Raw genomic sequence first — 21,334 nt, forward strand, 5'->3', positions numbered from 1 at the left:
GGGACACGGGCGGTTTGCGCCTTCTGATTGGCCCGCGGCCTTTGGCGGCAGGGGACGAAGGGCCGGCGGTGAGGCTGAGGGAAGGCGCCGGAGCCGGGCGGGACCGGGCGGAACGGGCCGGGAAGGGAAGGTCCGGTCCGGTAGCCCTTGGTGCCCCTTTGCAGCCGCACGCAGACCTTCGGAAGGGGCTGTCTTTGGGCGCTCCCCTCCTCCTTCGGAGGACGCTGGTAGGGCCCCTCTGGCAGGCGGCTGAGGGAGGGGCTGTGGCGGGCAGGCCCTGGGAGCTGCCCCGCACCTCTGCCCCGGGACAGGGAAAAGAGGCGAGAGCAGAGCTGCGGCCGCCTCGAATGGATCCCCTTGTGCCCGGCCAGGATCTGAGGTACCCATTCCGGGAGGGTCTGCCCTCCCTTTCCTCGGCGGGGAGTGGAGGGGGTGCCTTGCCCCCGTCCCCTGGGGTCATTGCCAGCTCAGGTCTTGTTGTGAAGAGCTCTGAGGGGGTGTGCTTGTGATCTGTGCTTGTGATCTGTGCTTGTGATCTGTGCTTGCTACAAACTAGTGAAAAGTGTTTAAAAAAGTTTTCCCTTTTGCAAGCCTGAATTGGGATTTAATTTTGCTGGGCTTTTAAAGGGGATAAATTAACTTAAAACATGAGAGGGAGGTTGGTTGCTTGGAGAGCTGCCTTAAAAACAGAGGGAGCTTTTTCCTGGTAACTTAAGGAAATGGAAAGGAAGCACCTTGGCAAAGCTTGACGCTTCAAATACCTACAGAGGAAGTTCATGTCTATTTGTTGAAAAGTGTTGAGATATTTGCCAAATGGTGCAGCCTCCCGTTTTGTGTTTTACTTAATATAATTGGTTCGGGCAACTCTTAAAAATGTAATCCTGCTTCTGTAAGAAAGTCTGTGGGGGTTTTTTTGGTTTTTTTTTTTAAACTCTTGTTTTTCAGACCTCTGAAGTCTGATTGCAAATTTTGCACTGTTATTTGAGCTAAGCCAAGGCTTTATTTCAGGAGTTCTCACAGCTTCAGTGGACTGAATGATGACTTTAAAAAGTGTTAAAACGAGGCTTTTGGAAGCTGGTCTAATGTTAACTTTCCTAAATCAAGATTTTCTCTGTGTCATGGGAGTTTTTTATGACTGACAACCTCTAGTTGTATCTAGTATCTAGTTTTCCTTGAGCTTAATCTGCAAATTTGTATTCTGACCTTACTTGTATTCTATTTATGGTCCAAGGTGACATGAAGGAACTGTCAGGTGGAAAATTAAAGTTTTGGGTTGGCTTTGATCATATCCTTGACAACTTCATAAAACAAAATTTCTGTTGCTTTGGTCTGGTCTTGAAACAAGATAGTGCTAACAGTCTGTGTATTGCATTTGCTGTTTTTCTTAAGTGTTACTCCTTTTTTTCCTTCTTATTAATGCAGTTTGAAAGTACTGAGCTCTAACCCCTTTTCCTTTCTTATCTCTCTGATTTTCCCAGATTTATTCCTGAAAGGATGGTCCCTTTCAGTTTCCCTCTGTCTAGGTGTGCACTTTGGGACCCAGTCCCTAGGGGCGATGTCATTGGCTCACATATCACCTATTATAGGTAGGAATAACCTCTTTTAAGATTATAAATGTTGTTAATTAACATTTAAATGGTTCAGTGCCTTATTAGATCTTTTTGGAGTCTAGCGTATGACAAGGCACAAACTAAAAAGAAACAACTGGTGTGGTTTTTATAAGTATATAGGGATTTTAATTGGAAATATTTGAGAGTTTCTGTAGTATCTTACAATCAGGTGGGTTACAGTTACTCAGTCTAAAGTAACTTACAGCTTCTTAACGTTTCCTTTCCAGTTGGAAAGGTGTAAAGTAACTGTGTGCTCATAATTTTCTTTAACATTTTTTCCTTATGTAAATATTTTCACAGAAAAAATTTTTTACAAAATGTATACGGAGAGGGTGCAAATGAGTAGGTCATACAGAGCATTCTGTAGAGCTGCCCCAGTTAAAACATGGCTTTTTTGCATGTGAATACTGGGGGTTTGGCCCAGAACACGAGCTAAAATTAATTTGGTTTTTTATACAGAATGTTAATTCCTACCTTTTTGTTGTTCAGGGCTTTGGGCTGATCCTGTATGTTGTTAGAAGATAGAAAAATGGAAGCTGTTGCAACATAAAAAATACTTAGACAAAACAAAATAGGTCTTAAACTTGTTTATTGCCTCTCTTTAGAAACCCAAAGTTATCTCTGATGGAGAAAACCTTGCGACTCGCCTATCGCCACGCGAAGCAGAATGAAAAGAAATTATTTTCCTGTTTTTTGCTTGGAACTCTTGGAGCAGATGAGGGTAACTATAAACACCAGGTGGACCAACAGCACTGATTGGCTGAGTAAGCTGTTCTCAAGGAGCCCGAGATGTTGCTCTTGCACTCTAACTTCATTTATTTATCTTGAAGGTGGGGAAGGCCTCACACTGACAATCGACCGCTTTGATCCTGGCCGAGAAGTTCCTGGTGGTTCAGGCAAAATTCCCTCTGCACCTCTTCCTGGAGACTTCTTGATTCCCTGTGTAGTTAATGCCTGGGGACCTTCTTCAGATAATATCATAGTGCACAGTGCTGAAGATATTAGCTTGGCTTTCAAGGTAGGCTGCTCTTCAAAACTTTCAAGTCTCTTAAACAATAAACAGTCTTCTGGGCAGGACTGTTTCAAATATCAGTTTCAAACAGCAAAGTTGTGGCTGAAGCAAGACTGTTTGCTTGGTTATATGAAATGAGCTGCTCAAGTGTCATTGAAAAATGTGTTTGAAACTTAAAACAGCCTTTACATGTGTTTAAGGATCACAGTCTTTACTCTTAGACTAAAATCTTACTATCTGACCAGTATTTTTCAGCTGGTCTCACCACCATAACCAGCAACACAAGGGTGATTATAGCAAACTTACTTAAAAAAGAAAAAAAATACTGTTTTTTCAAACCTGTCAGGAACGAGTTGCAATATTTGTGCAGTTGTTGATTATAAAAGTATTGCTAGGAAAGTGACTTGAATGTAAAGTCTCTGTAGGTTAGTAGTCAGAGCTGAAACACGTGCCTATTACTTCTGTACTCTGCAATAGACATATAACCTTGTAAATACACCTGTAAATGTTTGCCTGTGTGTGCATTTTATAATACAAATATTGCTTTCTTCACATCTGAACTTTCTCATGATGATACATTCACAAGTTAAAATAGACATTTCTTGAACACAAGAATGTGTCAGTTCACCTAAAGCCTTTTAGTTATGTTATTATATTAATTTTATACAATGTAAGTGGCCTTGGGCTTTTTTGATATAAAGAAATGCTAAGATCTATATCACTTACTTTCAAGTGTATTTTACATTCATTATATTCAGTATAGCTGTGAGTTTTGCACACCTGGGTTAATGGCTTTTTATACAGTGCTTACTGCAATAGCAGCTGTGGTGAATAATTTGAGTTCCTAGTGTAATACAACTTGAGTCATGGTAGCCATGTGAAGAAAATTTTTTTGTATTTTAACTGTTTTCTCTTTTCACTCCTAGAACCTACAGCACTGTCTGTGCAGCAAAGAATCACTGGAGCTTTCTAAACTGCTCACTGTCAGAGCTCACATTGTTTTCACAGAAAACCTGGATAGTCTACAATTTAGTTTTCACTGGGCTTCTATTACTGCAGCAAACATCTTGGAATACACCCCTGTGAAGTCTGTCCCAATTATTCCTACAGCCCTAGCAAGAAATTTGAGCAGTACTATGAATATTGCACAAGTTCAAGGAACTTATAAATGTGGGTAAGTAAGGGATGATGCTAAAACTATCAAAGTTTCCTGGCAGTTTGTTACATTTCCTACAGCAGGTAGCTAGGTAAGATCTCAACTAGTGCTTTGTTTTTTAGTAAAAGAACTGGCAAAAAATTAATGTAACTTCTTGGACTTGGAAAAATTCAAAATGTTATAAACAAGAAGCAGGAAATGAGGTGAGACAGAAATCTTAATTGGTTCAGTAGGAATTCTTGCTTCTGGCTTCAGTAGAGGGATCTTCCTACTGGGGCAGGAGGACACATTTCAGGTTAATGTAATGATGGTAAATAGCATCCAGCTTTTAAAACAGGATCACTTCTGGCTCTGGAATGAAAACTGGTTGAATTTGAATCAGATTTTTTTCTGTTACTCATGCTTGTCAGATGGTAGTGGAGAATCATCATTCAGATATAGCTGTCTTAGGATGAGCTAAGGGCATATCAGAAATAACTTGAAGCAGCTAAATGTCATCTTACTTGGTGCTTCTGAATGCATCTCTGAAAATTACTCTTCAAATTTAACATGACTTGGGATTCTGGATTTGCTGTAAATCATTTAAATTAAACAAATATGGTCTTGATAATTCTTTGATACACAGGGATTTGATGAAAAGATGAGGAATTCCCGTAAGTATGGAGGAAGAATGGTTTTGTTTTCCCCTCCCACCTTTTTTCTTTTAGAATTATCTAAATGTTTATTTGCATTTTCTCTCTTTTTCTGAGACTGCCTTCCAAAATACTAAAAAAACCCAACCAAACAAAAGCCAACCCAGCAAACAACCCATCTTCTGCTTTCTTCCAGCTACCTTACTATGGACCAGACACGGAAACTGCTTTTGCTGCTTGAGTCTGATCCCAAGGCTTATGCTCTGCCATTAGTTGGAGTGTAAGTGTTTTATTCTTTATTAGTACAGATTAATGCACATTGATTTGAGGTGATTTTTGAGGAGTTACATAGTGGAAACTTGGTAATGGAAGTGTCTCTAAATGGATATTTTTCCTTTCTTTCTAGTTGGCTGAGTGGAATTACTCACATCTATAGTCTTCAAATCTGGGCTTGTTGCTTGAGATATTTATTCAGTTCCTCAATTCAAGAAAGGCAAGTCACTTTTATCTCTAAAACATAGAAGCTGCTGGCTGCCTAAAAAAGTATTCCACAGAAATACATGGCAACATGGGTTCTGTTCAAAGATATTGGAGGGAATTCTATTATTTGTGTTCTGTAGGAGGTGGGGCTATCTGCTGTAATTATTCTTTCTGGTTTTGACTTTTGCTTCACAATTTTTTTTATAACAGAAGTGTTAGAATGCTAAATTGATAAAGAGGATAAACATTGCTGTCATTAAAGTCACCATGTTTTAGTTCAAATAAGGACCAGCAAGCAGGAAATGGTATAAACAGTGATGGGGTTTTGGTTTTAAACTTTTTATATGAGTATTCTCTGACAAAGGCTTTCTCCCTGGTTGTATCTGACCAGCATATTGAAGCATACTGGTTTGCAGCTAGTACTGTCTTAGGACTTCTTGCTACATTTACTGTGTTATGGTTTTGCATTCTGATTTTTTTTTTTTTTTTCATTGTGATGTTAGTAGATAATATTTCCTCATTCTCCACATATTTTCACATGTGACATTTGCTAAGTTCTCTTTATAAGGGAGCTGGGGGAGAGTCCAGGTGTCTGTAGTTTAAAACTGCTCTTCAGGTAAATAAAACTTTAAAATGTGGTATGTGCATAAGAATTTCTTCTGCTTTGCCACACTTGTTTTTAAATTATGAAATAAAACCACATTTGGTGAACAGATGTGTCTGTAATTACAGAAAATACTTCTTTTCCCTTACCAGTTTAAATATTCCCAAATACAGATAAGAGGCCAATTAGATTATTAGATAAGCAAGTAAGATACTTGACTCTCATTAACTTTCACTGATTCCATCTTGGAAGTGGATTAGGCAGATTTGATGAACCGTGCAAACAGAATTAACCTCTGCAGACTAACTGCCTAATCTGTGCATTTTATATTTTTAACTCTTAAGTAGGAGTTTAAAATTGTGCATGAATGTATTTTTCCAGCACCTTGTTCCTATTGCTTTCTTTGTCACATATATTACTTAAAAAAACCAGACAAAAACCCAAGCATCCCCACCCCCAAACAAGTGCATTGCAAGTGCTATAAAAAGAACAGTTGTTCTAAAAGTAGTGCTAACTTTTCCTGGAAGTGAAGGTTCTTTTCATTCTCCTTTATATATTGTAATAAATGCTGACTGTTGTTACTCACTGTTCTTAACCTGTAGAAACAACCTTCAATATAATTTTTCCTCAAAAAAATATAATCTGTTTCCTAATGAGCATTTTTGGAATCTTTAGGGATAACTGAAACAGTAAGTCACTTTATAAATCTTTATAAGTCTTCAATTTAAGTTATATTTAAAAAATCACATTATCAGTTTTACACATTTTCTTCTATGATATGATTGAAGTCTTCCTGGAATTCCCTTCATGTACTAGGTGGTCCTAAATGTTTTTAACTAAAAAGTAAATTAATTATTCCCATTTCTCTACTTTGGTTTGATTCTTGCATGTGGCACCAGTCATAAGTCTATTTGCTTAGTACTGCTTAAAATGCAGTGATTCACCAGTTTGCTAACAGTGTGATAGTTTGCTTGGTATATTGAGAAACTAAGGGCCTTTCTCCTGTTTCTTAAAGGTTTTTTAGATGTGGTTTGTTGTTTGTTTGTTTGTTTTTTCTCTACTTTAGGGTTTTTTCAGAATCTGGGAGTTTTCTTATTGTGCTTTATTCATTGACACACAAGGAACCAGAGTTTTATGAGTGTGTTCCATCAAGTGGACAGACTGAACTGGGGTTTCAGATCTTAACTTGTAATGAAAGAGTACACCTCTTCAAAGTAAGTAGCTTGGTTTCTTACTGCATCATGGTACTTTAAAATTTGACTCTTAGTGTCACTATAATGTGGCTCCCATGGTCACTGCAGTGTATGAAAATTCTGTGGCTCTGTAAAGCTGCCTCTTCCCAGGGATTACTGTAACTCTAGAATTTGTCTCTCAATTTGAGATCTGACCTCCAAAGTCAGCAACTGCTCACTTTTCTAATTGCATTAAGAATCTTTTTTAAAACGCAGTGTGCTGTGTCAGACTTGGTTAGTGCTCCTTCTTACTGGTGACCTTTTTGGCTTTGTGAGCAGAGATTCTGATTTTCTACAGCATTTGTTAATCTGGTGTGCTGTGTGCATGCTGGACACATCTCACAGCTGCTGTGGGTGATGCACATCAGTGCTTTCTGGAGAGCAAGGGTGGGTGCTTGTGCTTTGCTTGAGGTTGAATGCAAAAGGGAATTAATTGAATGGTTACTAAACCTCAGAGCTCTTGCTTTGCCACAGTAACAAACCAGGAACAATTTTATCTTTGTGCAAAGTAACTTTTTGAAAGAATCTGATGATGCAGTGTCTGGGAGATAACTAAAAAGTTCTGAGGAAATTCTAACAAGTCTCAGTTCCTTTTATGTTTTCCTAAGCTTTTGAAGAACCTGAAGTTGAATTGTTAATCTGTTTGTTGCATGCTCCTGTGCTCAGGTAGAGAAGCAGCTGGTGTAATTTATGTCCTGTGCTCTTCACTTTCAATTGAAATCCCCCATTTCAGGGCTGCCTTCCATCCTAGATGCAGCTTAGGTTTCTGAGCATGACAAACCACTTCACACAAGCTCACTTCTTTTGTATCCAGGACTTGTCCAGCTGTGGTGTGTGAAACAGTACAGGAACAGTTCTTGTTTCCTCTAGTGGTGAAGGCTTGTGGAGGATTATCTGAGCAGCTACAGCAGGGAAACATATGCTCAGGGCTATAATTAGGCCAATTACTTCACAGAGTAGCAGAGGGAGCAGTGTTAAACAGGAAGGGAAGTAGCCTGCCTCCTTGTAGTGGTGAAGGAATTGAGAATTGAAAGTAGAGGGCAAGCAGCAAACAAGCAGTTATAAATGTCCTTAAAATTAATTCTCTGGGAGTAATAAAATTAATGACCTTGGTCATTAAAATGTGAAAGTTTCATGTGTCATAAATACAGGAAATTTCATTACAGAATGTTGAGCCTTCAGACAAGAGTCCCATCCATTTTGAGCTGAGTGCAGAAAACCAAAATGCAGAAACAGAGTTTTTCAGCAGAGTTTGCAAGAAACTTCCTATCAGAAGGTAAATCTTTCATATGGCATTTATACACTAAAAGCAAATATTTATTGGCTGAAGTTTTTTTGACCTGTGCTATGCCAGGTGCCAGTTTAATTGTGCATACAGTGCTCTTCTTGCATTTAAAACTTCAGGTGCTTCTGTTTATTCCTAGAGTTAATATCCTTCAAATAAAACAGTCAAACAGACCATATTCCAAGGGAAACTACTCTTAGTTTTACTCTTGATACTGATGGTTGTAATTTATACAGTGGATTCTTCTAAAAAAGCTTCCTTACTGATGAAGCTTAGCTCATTGGACAGAGCTGTGAGATCTCTCCTTCAAAGCAAATTGCTGATTGAAATATATTTGTGTTGGTAAACATTTTTTTTCCTTCCAACTTCAAAACTATGAGACCTGGATAGGTGGAGATTTTTAAGAGCTTGATTTATCCATCATAGTTTTATCTGTAAGATAGCTTTTATTTTCCTTTAAACAATGTTACAGTCTTTACTGTAGTCCTCCCTATCTTTCTTATATAAACCACTGCTTGGCTGTTAGAATGTCATTTAAAAGGGGTGTATGTTGAGGTCATGGGGAAAGATTTTTGCCCAAAGGATGCATTTGTATTTTTGCTGTTTGCTGGGTGAACTCCCTGGCTAGCCAGAGAGAAGAGGTATAACAACTGCTTCTTGAAAAAAATGATGCTGACATCACACTGTAGATGGCACAGTGAAAAATGTGAAGTCTGATGTTGCTGTTGTCTGACAAGCAAACATTTTTCTTTGATTTATGTTCCTTTTAGTCCTTCCCAAGGCTCACCCAGCAAGTTGTCAGCAAGTGATCATGACTCTGGGGTAGAAGATGAGGATTTATCCCCCAGACCAATTCCAAGTCCTCACCCAGTGAGTCAACAGGTAAGTAGGTAAATAATTGTTCTAGGCATCCCAGATATGGCAGGTAGGGAAGTAAAACTCATTGTAAGGAACTGGAGAGTATAAAGTTTCTGTCTCAAAGTGCTAGCACAGGAAAACAACTGAAGATATGGACCAAGTCTCCAAACTCCTGCTGTAGTTCAGATGCCTTTTTTCTAGGATTATTGACAGTTTAATTCTTGTACATGCTAAGGCTTGGGAGCAGAGGTAGTAGGTTCTACTTTGGGAGTCTTGCTACCATTACAAGGAATAGTTCTGGTGTCTGAGGCAAAGACAGAGCCAGCAAACTCTTGTGTATTCCTGGGTAAACAAGATGAAGATCTGCTAGTCTGTCCTTTTTTTACAGAAAAGTACACAGATTAAATGAAACAGCAGCAGCCCTTGTACAGCAAATGTCTATAAGGATGTGACAGTTGCAGACTGTAAATTGTATTCTGTTGCATCTATCTACTGGATCTAAGATCAGCAAGAGGGAACATGTTGTCCACTTCTTGAAAGGGAAACATCCATACTCAGAAATGCTTTCCAGATTGAAATGAAGCATTCATTTGGTAGATGTGGCTAATATATCCTATGAAAGCAATTTTGTCTTCTAAGAATAATCCTAGAGATCTGGATGGATTTTTTGTATCTGTAATCTCCAAGCTTTAGAAAAGCATTCAATGTGTAGTTGGTTTGGAGCTGGTAGTGGTCATATATTGATTTTAAATGAAAATATTTTCTGTGGTGAAATTCTGCATGTGAAGAGCTGAAAGACAATACTTTAATCTTAAATTTACTTGTGTAATTGTCCCTTCAGGTTACTAGGATCTTTCCTTCAGTTCCTGAGCTGTCACTTGTTTTGGATGGGAGTTTCATAGAATCAGGACAACCATCTAAGCCTGTGGGGACCTCAGATGCTAAAAGTCTGCCCTCAGCAATACATCAGCCTATTAAAAAGAAATCGTGTTTGGGATCTTCATATTACCCCACCCAGCATTCCGAAGACAAGCAAAACTTTTCTGGTAATATGGCAGATCCCTCTTTGAGGCAAATACCAAACCATTTAAACCAGAAAATTCCAACTTCAAGGCCTTCCAGAGGAAAACAACCTCTACTACAGCAACAGTTGCACTCTAAAAAACCTCAATCAAGAAAAAGTTCTGGATCATCTTCTCCTTCAACCCCTTGTAGTGGGATTTCCCCAGATACCTCTGTGCATCACCCCAGGCAGCCATCAGAAAGACCTGTGTTAAATCCCAATGGATCTGCACAGCAGGGAGAGCCTCCAATTAGAAGAACATCAATATCCAGTTCCAGCCAGGTCCCTGCAGTCACACAGCCAGTCCTCTGCACCTCTGCTTTTTCACCACAGATCTGCAGAAGACCCCCAGAACTCCAGGTGCCAGTTCAAGTGCCTCCTTGCTGTCCAGCCAGTGCATGCAGCTGTCAGTTTCCTGCTTCCACCCAGTATAATCCCATAAACTCATGGCCAGGAATTGGTAAAACGAGCCACAAACACGAAGCAGAAATCCAACCAGAGGTGGCTCACCAGGGTCCCTGTGCACTGCTCCATCAAAATATCATTTGCCCAAATGTTTGCTGCAATCCTGGATATACCACAAGCAGCCCTATAAATGTGAGATATCATGGGAAAATGGGGAACTGTTCCCTTGACAATAGCTTATCACCTGCAGTAAGACAGCCTTCAAGTGCAAGCCCCTCCAGTCCCCAGTTCTGTGCAGCCCACTCACCCTGCTGGCACAGGGCTGCTCCTAGCCCAGGATCAGATAATGGAATGATGGGATTATCTCCAGATGCATTCCGGGTGCTGACAGAGCAGGACAGACAACTCAAATTACTTCAAGCACAGGTCTGTGGAAATGGCAGCTTTCTCCTCTGCCCTCTTAGGGATTATGCTTTGATATTTCCCCTGCTAAAGGAATTAAATTCTGTCCTTGTTACAATCAGAGCCTGTCACACCAGGACCAGTTTGGGGGTGGAAGGATGTCCTGATCAGCTCTGCTATTTGGTGTCCCTTACATGAAAACTATTTGACTCCTGATTATATTTTGCATTTATTCTTAGAACATTTCCTTTTGGCAGACTGTTTTGCAATGCAAACAGCTATGCCTTTTATGTAAATATTTCCCTATAGATACTTGTCTAAATAAAAAAATATTGCATGGGCTGTAGACTTTAGAATGTTTGCAAGCATACAGATAAAGCACAGACTTTCTACTGTGTTGCTTTACCTACATTCAAGCCTGCAGCTTCCTGGGGTGTAGAGTGTGTTGCTTAGAGAACTTGAGTTCTCTGTTTGCAGCAAACTGGCAGAATTCATCAGGTGTTTGTTACTGGGCTGAAAGATCAAGCTTTGCTGGTCTCCCCAAATTGTGTTTTGATATTGGATCACATTTCTTCAAACTACAAACCTCCTAAGTTATAGTGCTGGCCCTGTATTTTGCAGGGTATGATTTGGGGCTGAAGGGCCATTTTGCTGCTGGTGATGAATGATGGGAATAGGAAAGCTGGGATGGTTACATACCCTACCTATTCTTCCTGCTTAAGCTAGAAAATGACAGCTGAAATGTGCTTTAGATGTAGTTATTGTGTGTAAAATCAAGCTCTCAAAGTGTGAGTTGCACAGGAGGGAGGGAAACCTTTCCTTATTGCAATAATTCAGCCTCCACTGTTACAGTATCTCTCCATGGAGAGATACCATGGAGCTGTGAACCAATCAATGGACAAGGTGGATACAAATACTGGAGCAAAGATTGCGTGGGCAACCTTAATTTTATCATTTAAGTGCCTGGTTTTGTAATAAGTACAAAGTTGATTTGGCATAGTGATGGGGCAGTGGGCATGTAAGTGCTTGGCTGCTAAGTCAGTAATAAGCTTTGTATGTGGCTGAAGGGAGAAAGAATACTTCCAGCAAGTGTAGTGAAAATAGGATTTAGTTGAGTTCTCTTGGTGTAGCTCTGGCAGTGTGCTTTAAAACCTCTTTGCTGGCTCTGCCAACATCAAAAGTGATGTTTTGATTTATGCTGCATGCACTGCTGAGAGCTGGAAGGTTGTCAGCCTCCTGTGACAACGCAGCCTGGATTTGAATCCAGCTCTTAGAGGAGCCTAATTTAGTAATTCGCTTTTGTCTGCTATATTTTATTGTACAAATTATAACTTCCTGATAATAATTACAGATCCAACGCTTATTGGAAGCACAGGCTGCTCAGGCTCGTTCCTCTGAACCAGCTGGAGCTTGCCATGCTCTGCAGCCTGAGCCTGGGGACTTTGTTTCTATGGAAACACAGCCCTCAGCAGCTCCCCCCGTGAGGACAAGTGTGAGCATTGCTGTGAGCACAGGTAACCATTTACTCATTTACTCTTTAAAAATAGACTGGGATCACTTTTTTTTTTTTCTGGATGTTTCTGTGATTTGTTTGAGGATGGAGGGAATGTTTTGTGGAAGTGCTGAACACAAGAAAACACCCACCTGGATACAGAAACCAGCAAAGTTCTCCAGGTCTTATTTGCAGGTTTGGGCTGGAGCTACTTTTGTCTTTGGGCTGCAATCAGAGTTGTTGACAACATTGGAAGAATTATTTTTCCAATAGCTTTAGCAAAGTCTTCTATTTTAAGTAGTGCCTTATTGAAAGAAGAAACCCACATGTTATTTTAAATTAATACACTGTTTTGAAAAATAGCTTCTGTCCCCTCTGGTGTTCTATTAATTCTATTATTGATGGTTTTGTAAGTCATGTATTTACATGCATAACTTTAATTCTAGCAAGTTAAGCAGCTGTGTCTGTAAAGTCACATATTAAAGCATTGGTTCCTGTTAAATTGATGGAAATGTTGTGGTTTGTAATCTGAACAAAATTTTAAAACTGGTCCAAGGTCACTTTAGTATCTTTTGTTTTCATCAAGTATGCTTTGGAGGAAGCTAGAACTCGAATGATGTTTTGGCAACTTTTAGCTGTTCTAAATCCTAAATCACTTTTAAAATGGGGGGAAAAAGACTGAATGTGAGGAAATTATTCCTCTAGCTTCACAAAGCCAAAGGGGCTGAAGACAGTAATGACTTTCCTTAAATGAGTAAATCTCAAATTGTCTTTTAGGTGCTAGCTTATTTTGGAATACATCCCCAGAAAAACAAGGAGATTTCTTACCACAAGGCAAAAAAGAGGATGAAGATATTTCTAAGGAAGACATAAGCATTTCAATTAATGCTGAACAAGATGCAAGTAATACAAGTATTGCTTCTTCCTTAAAGGTGGTTGACATGCCCAGTTTTGTAGACAGTGTTCATCTTGTGGAAGAAGGAACTAATCAGAACACTCTCCAGTAAGTAACCAGAAACATCTTGTGCTTGCATAACAAGCTGAATTGTCATTTGTAAGTTACTCCTTGGTAATGATTTTTTTTTTTTTTCAGGAATGATGTCACCTGACTTGAGTTGTTGTACTCTTTTCCTTCTTTGTTCTTTAATTATGTTTCAAATTGTACAGCTCACCAAAACACAGTTGTTTTCAGAGCCTGCATTTATCAGTCAGGCACATTTAGCTAGACTGCCTATCAGCAGCAGCTGGTGGCAAAAGCCTTTCACTTGGAAAAGCCTGTGTGGGGCTGGCAGCACTCTTTTTCTTACCTTAAATCCTGAAGGGAAAAGGGGATGCTGCTGTAGCCAGGTTTGCTACACTGTATTTTCCTTGTCAGCATACAGAACCCTTTCAATTCTGAGGGGCTTAGGACAAAGGGTTTATGATTATGTGCCTGTTCCCTGAATTTCTGTATGTTTCACACCTGATTACTTTGTGTGTAGTAAATGCAGGTACCAACTTCACTGCTGTTTCATTTTATTTAATTGTTTTTAAGCTCAGCTTCTTTTTAGTGCAATGAGTAATCTCAGACTAATTTGGGGAAGCAGTTAAAAAAAAAGTTGTAATTATCTATATGGATGTTATTTTTACAGAGAATAGCTCAACTTAGTGCTTTTAATGATCTAATATTTTCTAAGTATAAAAAAAAAAAGTGGGAATACCCTTCCAGTTGAGTTAGGTTTCTAAACTAATTGTAATGGAACAGATTATGATAATTAAGCTATAACTTAAATATTTGTAGTCCTTGATTAAAGTATTATCTGCAAACACATACTACTGCCATAAATGTTACTGATTCAAATCACTCCTTTGTACATTGTATTTCAGAGATGCTGTGTTAAGGTTCTCTTCACTTTAGATTCATCAGCCTGTGAAATAGCTGTGCAAGTATCTTAGAGTAAAAATGTAGAGCACCACCCAGATTTCTTTGGGAAGGAGGGGAATGTTTTGGGGAATGATGAATAATTGCTGGGGTAGCAGTAAGTGATAACCTACATTGGCTATCTGGTATGTCACGTGATCCCCATCTTATCACTTTCAACGCAGGCAATTGATCAGTTGAGTTCTGAAATTCTCTTATCTCACACTTGTCTCCTGAGGAGGAAGAGGAAGGGGGAAGAGGGTTGCTTGAGGATCTCCTCAGGATGATAGCAGTGTTGATATGTCTGCTCTCAAAAGGTTTATGCAGTACACACCAGCTTAGCTGAAGGGAGTGTGGAGCAGTGCCTTGTAACTCATTCTAGAACACTTATCCTTGTTATCTGGGAACTTCAGGTTCCTCATTCAAATCTGCTATTTAGAAATATTTCAGCGAGGTGTTTGCTCATGGTACTCCGTGCCTTTACCATGTGTGTGCTTGCCACAGTGTCTTTGACAAGTTTTTAAAGTGTTTTTAAGCTACCACAGGAATCCTGTTATCAGTTGCTCACCTTTGGAAAAGAGCTCTTTGAATAAGTCATGTTTCAGAACATATGGAAAACACATCACTCCTAAGGGCTACTGAGCATCCATAAGAATGCTGAGATGTAAGACAAACACCAAATTCTTAATAACTTCAGTTTCATCAGCTTTGAGATTATGCCACGGAGTGGCACTGAGTTTTGACTAGTCCAGAGAAACCAGTGACATTTTCAAATTTTTTTCTGTAAAACCAGTCATGCTGTTGCAGCTTGATGCTGTGGGGGGTATTTCCTTAGTCCTCAAATGAGTTTTGAAAGAAAATGACTGCAGAAAGGAACAAAGCCTCAAGCAGCAGATAAACAAAGTTCTGTTTCCAGTACCCAATTTTTCTCTTCTTTTGGTGTTCATGAAAACACGAGGTAATAGTGACACTTGTGCTCCTCCTCTCTCAAGGAGATATCTAACTGCTATCTTGCTGCTCCCTTTCAGAAATGGAAACGTTTCCCAAGCACTTGCTCGCAGTTCATCCTTGGAAGAAAGTGTGAGCGTGTCTTTACAGAAAGAACCAACAGAGGGAGCCAGCAACCATGTGGTGGTAACAAGCGAGCAAAACTCGGAACCACCTGCCTCGTTGCTGCCTTGCCATCCCTCGGAGGATCAGAAGCTTTACCAGGACTTGCTGGTAATTCATTAAAATTTTACATTCTGCACTGGATGTAACAGTAAAACCAGCAGACTGCCGAAGTTATGGTGTGGAACTGCCATGAATGAAAAATGTGTGTAGTTGCCATGTGTTAGGCTCTACTGGAAAGTTCCAAGTTTGTGACTCTCTTTAAGGCTTAAGTGGCTATTCTGTACTTCCGTGCATATGTGGAGTACTGTCTGCTGCCTAATAAATAATAATTCTTTGGTTCAAAGATAATGTCAGTTGGTAACTTCCCAAATTAGTGCCCTTTAAAATAACACAGCATTTTACCTTCAAGTCCTTTAAAGGGCAGGTACTTTAATCTTGAAGAATATCAGTATGTGATGTGTTTAAATTCAGAACAGGCTTTTACAGAAAGCTTGAAATGAAAAATATTGCATTGTTTGACTGCTGTTAGTTTATGTGTTTGTGTCTGAGCTGAATCTGAATTTGATGTTAGTCAGAATAAGCTGTTAACCCATATGGTTGAATTCAAAGTTGCATAAGAATAAGCCAGGATTTTGTTTTTTGAGAACTCCTGCATATCATGATGTTTTTGTCCGTGTGGTCTCTTTCCTGTTCCTTCTTTCTGTAGGGCCAAGTAAACCATCTCTTGAAGTCCTCAGAAGAGCAAGATCAGTTGCCTGTTAAAGCAGCTTTTGTTGATGATGATGATGATGATCCTAAGTATCAAGATATTGATGACACAACAGGAATTGCTTCAGAGACTGACACTGGAGTGGTGGATAAAGAGAGTGTGATCAGTGCTACACTCAAACAGCTGAGGAACCTCGGGGTGACAATTGATTCTCCCAGCAAAATGAAGAGAAATACACACAAAGTGGAGAATGCCAGGTAAAATACTGGTTGTTTTGAGTAGTAATCTGTCTGCAAATCCAACCAAAAATGAGGATTGGCTCTACATCCAAAGGGAAGGGGCTGTGTTCACTGTCACTGGGAATTTGTTTGTCAGCTTGATCCACATTTCCTGCAGAGACAAAACACTGGTTTGTGCTGTGGGTATTTCAGATAAGTGTACCAGAGCTGTCAGCCTTTAATCTGAACTCCTAATGTATATGAGGATTGGTTTACCAAGCAACAGAATAGCTTAAATTTCCCTTACTGAAGAATGCCGTAAAAAACTAGAATCTTGCAGGCTTCTGAAAACAAATACTATCTTAGAGTTTTTGTAAAAATCGTGGAATTGGCATTTATTGAGAAAGAGGAGATGTTCTTTGTCACTGGGCTTGTATCTTCTATCTAGATGTAAATTTTGGGTTGGGTGGCAGCATCTAGAATCTAAGGATGAGAGATGTGTTATCCCCCAGTGAGAACAGACCAATAAGCCTGTTAATAGCAAAACCAGCTCTGGAACTTGCTCCAAGTGGTTTCTTTTTCATATGGGAGTTGTGATTAGGACTGAGTCAGAAGGGAATATCATCAACTTTCTAACATAGTGTTTGGATTACTGTTGCTGAGAGTAGCTCAAAAGAGCTGCCTCTTAGTATGCACAGAACATAAAATCTCTGCACTGAGCAGCCTGGTGGAGCTGTGATGATCAGAAGGAAGGAGAAAATAGGTACAGTGAGAAAAATGAAATTATCAGATGACACCGGAAACTGTGTATTTTTCATGTAATGCTAAACTAACTTTCTGATGCTTTATTCCAGCATCTTGGCGTGCATAAATCCTGAAGCAGTGGTTCCTGGGCTAAATTACATGTCCTTTGCTAATGTCAGCATGTGTGGCTTAACTCCTAATGTTGCTGATCTGAGCATGGAAGCAAATGCCATAGCACTCAAGTACCTCAGTGAAAATCAGTTATCTCGACTTTCTCTCAGTCGCTCAGGCCAAAATCCTCCTGCAGATTTTTCTTTCCAAGACCTCTTGAATACAAATAAGGACAAGAGCATGGTGGGTCTGAGCTTAATTTCACCCAGCAATATGTCTTTTGCAACCAAGAAGTACATGAAGCGATACGGGCTGATCCAGGACAATGAGAGCAGTGAAGATGAAGAGGAACTGCAGGCTCAAGGTGGCACTTCTGGCACTGTCAAAAGTAAAATTATGCTGGACAAAAACTCTGCCCCTGTGCTGGATGGCTTCGACCACTGGACTCAGTTAGCCAAAAGAATTGATGGCAGACTTCCCATTCATCTACAAAGTCACAGCAGAGAGCTGACTGCTAATGCTTCTCCACCAGAACTAAACATCCCTCTATTAAGAAATATTACAAATGAAATTTTTCCTCCTAGGCCAGATGAAGCAGTTGAAAACTCAGTTCAGATATTAAAGGGTTTAAAATCAAAACCCAAATTGTTACCTGGGAGGATTGAATTCACTGAACAGCCTGGCAGGAAAGATGAAGGAGATACTCAGGTCTTCCCTGGAACTCTGCAAACCCCAACCCTTGAAACATTAAACCAGTCAAACAGCATAAATTCTGTTGGCACCATTCTTGATGTGAAACAACTCAGGCAGTTGCCAAAGTTGTTCTGAACATCCCCTGAGATGGCTGGCAGCCACTGTTTCAAATCTGAGAGGGACCTCTCTGTGTAAGACTACAGGAAACCAAGGATTAAGCTATCTTTGGAGAGGTCACTCTCTTGTACAACTAAAACATGCAGAACTGAGTTTTCAGCCCAGGGACAGCCACCTCTAAATGCCTGGTTGAGTCAGTGCTGAGCAGCACTCAAGTACATGTGCACTTTTTTTTTTTTTTTAGGCATGATTTTAAAGTATCTAAAGGGTGAATCAACTTGAGCCCAAGATGGACTGATGATACACTTTTATCAGTGATGCTTATTTAAATGTTCTGTTGACTTTTGTAAAACACTGAGTTTTACCTGTTGGTGCCAACTGTGAGCCATTGATACTGTGTGTGGCAGAGCAAGGGTAACAGAGCTAAAGTACTAATTCCTAGAAATTTGCTGAAATGGTTAAGTTACTGTGTGGGGATGTGTGTCTGGTTGGAAGGGAAATGTAACTGCATAAGTTTGCATAAGTTATTGTGAATTCAGCTTAAATGGCACATGTTACTCTCCATCATGAAATCTTGGAAGGAAATTAGAAAAACTAGCACTTTTAAAACTTTTGTGATTTGTTTGTTTTTTTCTGAAGTAATGAATGGGTTTTTATATTTATTTGAGTACATATTGCTCATAAAGGTCAAAGGTTCCATTAAAAAAAAAAGGCTTCAGTTGTCTGATGCATCCTTTATTTAAGACATCTGTCACTTCCCAGTCATTGTTTACAGTGGCTCACTGGAAGTGTGACAATGTCACTTGCTACTCAACTCTCCTTCAAGAATTCCAATACTGGAGGTGGCAAGGTAAGAAAAATTATTGATTTTACTTTGTTCTGTATTAACATAAAAATATTTTATCATCAGGCATGATAGACTACTAATGAAACAGCCCTTCTCCATCACCGTGGGATAGGTTATTCATTGTTTAATGATTCCATTTTTTAAAAGACTTTGGACAGAAGTCCCTTTTGAGGTGCAGCAGGTGTCTGTGTGGTTACCAGTGCTCTCTGTTATGCTGGAAGCCCCAGGCACCCAGGGGGGCTGTGACAACTCTGTCCCCCCAGGGCAAGAACACCCAAGGGCAGGGTGTGCAAGGACAGCTGTTGTGTAACACACCTGTCCTGACCTCTTGGCCTTGGAAATGAGGCAGCCATGCTGGAAGCAGCAATTCATTCCCATTCCCACCATTCCTGTTGAGATGACAGTGCAGAATGATGGTCAAACCATCTGTTTTCTCACTGGCTGTAGCACACCAACAAGCTTTAATGGAATTTGGAGCAAGCTTTGTTTTAATGATGGCATTGTCTCCACAGAAGTTCACCCTGTGGTGTTGACCTTGTCTTTCCTGCTCCAAGAGTGTTAAACTTGAGCTGCACTATCCCACACTGGAGTCCCCAGCCTTTTCCTTTCAATTCCAAAGGACCATACTGTTAGCTCAGGGGATGTGTGAGCGGGCACTAATTTCTGATTCATTTATTACAATGACATGAGAATGTTTTCTGTCACCTACCACCCTTGTGGGCCTTTGGGGATTGAGATTTGGGATGAAAGAAGCCGTTTGCTATTTCAGAGCCAGTACTGAGAGGAAGGCAGCTGCTCCTGTCCAGCCATGTCAGGATCACACAGCCTCTTCCATCAACGAGAATATTTGCTTCCTTTCAGGAAAGGTGCTACTTTTCTGTGCTGAAAAATAAAACCTTTCTCAGTCCCTGGATCAGGCACAAGCTTATTATCTGGCAGCACATTTTCTGCTGAATCAGTCAAAAAACAGTTAATGTTTTTGAACATTCCGGTGAGATGAATGAGGCAATTCATACCTCTGAGCTATTGTTGTAGGGGTTTGTTCTTTGTTTCCTATTGTAAAGTGTCTGGAAACACAGGAAGATGACAGTTGTATTGGTTAATATTTTAAAGGCTTTCTTCAAATGCTGGAGGGCTAGAAGCAATTTGAAAACAAAAGCCAAACTACTTCTACACAGCTCAGGACAAGGGTGTGGTGCTACATTAAGCTACACAAATCACATAAGCCTGGACAGCAACCTTTGAGCAAGTGAAGCATTAATTTACTTGCCCAAAGCAACAAAAAACCCACCCTTCCCTAGAGCAGCTTTTCCTTTCATGGTGTAGTGCTGAGTAATTTCAAGATGCCAGTATTTTTTTTTTTTCTTTCTTTCTGAAGCTCGGAGTAAAAAATGCCTGGAAAGCCACATCTGGCTTTGTTCACTCTGAGCCATGGGGACCCATATCAAGTGCTGGCTCAGTCCTTGTTTGGGGAATGGTGTGGAGGGGCAGGCAGCACAGTAAAAGGATTTCATGTTGTTTTCTGCCCATTTTATGTATTTTTTTCTTTTTGTTTTTGTCTAGCTATTTTTTATTATAATTAAGGAATATATTTATAAATATCTGCCCTAAAGGTCTTGGGCCTGCTCCGAGCATCCCTGACCCCTTTAGTCTGTACAGTTTTGGTGCTCCCTCCCCTTACTGCAGGATTTCACTCCGTCAAAGCCTGGAGCCGGCCCGAGCCCCGGGCTGCTCCGTGTCACCGGGCAGCCCCCCCCCCGTGTCTGGGCGATGGTGGGGAAGGAGACCCCTTACCTGCCACACCGGGGGGTCCTTTAGGCTGGAGGTGGGCTTGCCGGGTGAGGAATGACCGTGGCAGCGGGGATGGGTTGACCACAACTCTCACCTCACCGAGGCCCGATGCGGGGAATGGCCCCGCAGCAGCTCTCGGTGCGCAGAAGATGCTCAGCTTCCTAATCTCCTCCGCCCAGCCCCGACTGTTCTATCTTTAACGCTTCCTGTTGGTTAAAGAGGAGCCGGCTTGAACATGGTCGTGTTTCCTGGCGGGAGGCACCGCGGGCTCTCCACCGCGGCGTGACCCTCCCTGCCCCACCGCCTCACGCACGCTGCCGGCTTCGTGCGGGATCCTGACGGCCGAGACCCGACCCCAGCCACACCCGGAGACGGGGGAGGGGGGGTAGGGGGGTGGTGTGTGTAGGGGGGAGGTGTGTGAAAACCACTCCCGAGGCCGCATCCAGAGCGGGAGGTTGAGAGGGAAGGAGTGAAAGGAAGAATAACAGCTCCGGCATTTCCCCCTACGGGGGGGCCTGCAGGTGGCGGGGAGACAATAGGGACCCCCGCGCCCCCCGCCCGGCAGGTCGGGCCGGTCCACATCGCCCCGGAGACGGGAGAAACGAAACCGCGGCTGCTCCACCTGGGCCTGGGCTCCACGCACGTCCGGGGGGCTGCAGCCCCGCCCCAGCCCCGCAGCAGAGACTGGAGGGCATCCCGGGAGGGGTTCAGGACCGGCCCTCTCCTCCCCGCCCCCCTCCAGTAGCGGTTTCGTTAATTTCTGCTGGCCGGGCAGGTGGATCCCCTGGGGTATCGAAAACCGCTCCGTCTTTAGGGCCATTTACCTGTAGGAAAACGGGGTAACCCACCTCTCCTCCCTC

At 41.2% G+C, this 21,334-nt stretch overlaps 1 protein-coding gene and 1 long non-coding RNA gene across 2 annotated transcripts; one reads left to right on the forward strand and one right to left on the reverse strand.

The window, feature by feature from the left end:
* The first annotated feature begins 29 nt into the window (after positions 1-29).
* On the forward strand, positions 30-18,565 carry STIL (STIL centriolar assembly protein). Its single transcript, XM_071750206.1, has 16 exons — positions 30-379; positions 1,479-1,586; positions 2,216-2,331; positions 2,441-2,628; positions 3,549-3,796; positions 4,607-4,690; positions 4,817-4,903; positions 6,561-6,708; positions 7,893-8,002; positions 8,782-8,893; positions 9,711-10,763; positions 12,091-12,253; positions 13,009-13,234; positions 15,160-15,352; positions 15,951-16,210; positions 17,026-18,565. The coding sequence occupies exons 1-16, from the start codon at positions 348-350 to the stop codon at positions 17,852-17,854; spliced, it is 3,957 nt and encodes a 1,318-aa protein (XP_071606307.1). The 5' UTR covers positions 30-347; the 3' UTR covers positions 17,855-18,565.
* On the reverse strand, positions 18,459-21,231 carry LOC139798970 (uncharacterized). The gene is made up of 2 exons (XR_011727047.1): positions 20,478-21,231; positions 18,459-19,565 (listed from the first exon to the last, which is right to left on the reverse strand). It is a non-coding gene; the product is annotated as an uncharacterized lncRNA (long non-coding RNA).
* Positions 21,232-21,334: the final 103 nt, after the last annotated feature.

This window comes from Heliangelus exortis, chromosome 8 (assembly GCF_036169615.1).
Source record: "Heliangelus exortis chromosome 8, bHelExo1.hap1, whole genome shotgun sequence".
Classification (NCBI taxonomy): Eukaryota; Metazoa; Chordata; class Aves; order Apodiformes; family Trochilidae; genus Heliangelus; species Heliangelus exortis.

Coding starts and splice junctions, on each gene's coding strand:
- STIL (XM_071750206.1), top strand. CDS start 348: ATGGATCCCCTTGTGCCCGGCCAGGATCTGAG. Junction 2,629..3,548: donor ATATTAGCTTGGCTTTCAAG/GTAGGCTGCTCT, acceptor TTTCACTCCTAG/AACCTACAGCACTGTCTGTG. Junction 15,353..15,950: donor AGCTTTACCAGGACTTGCTG/GTAATTCATTAA, acceptor TTCTTTCTGTAG/GGCCAAGTAAACCATCTCTT.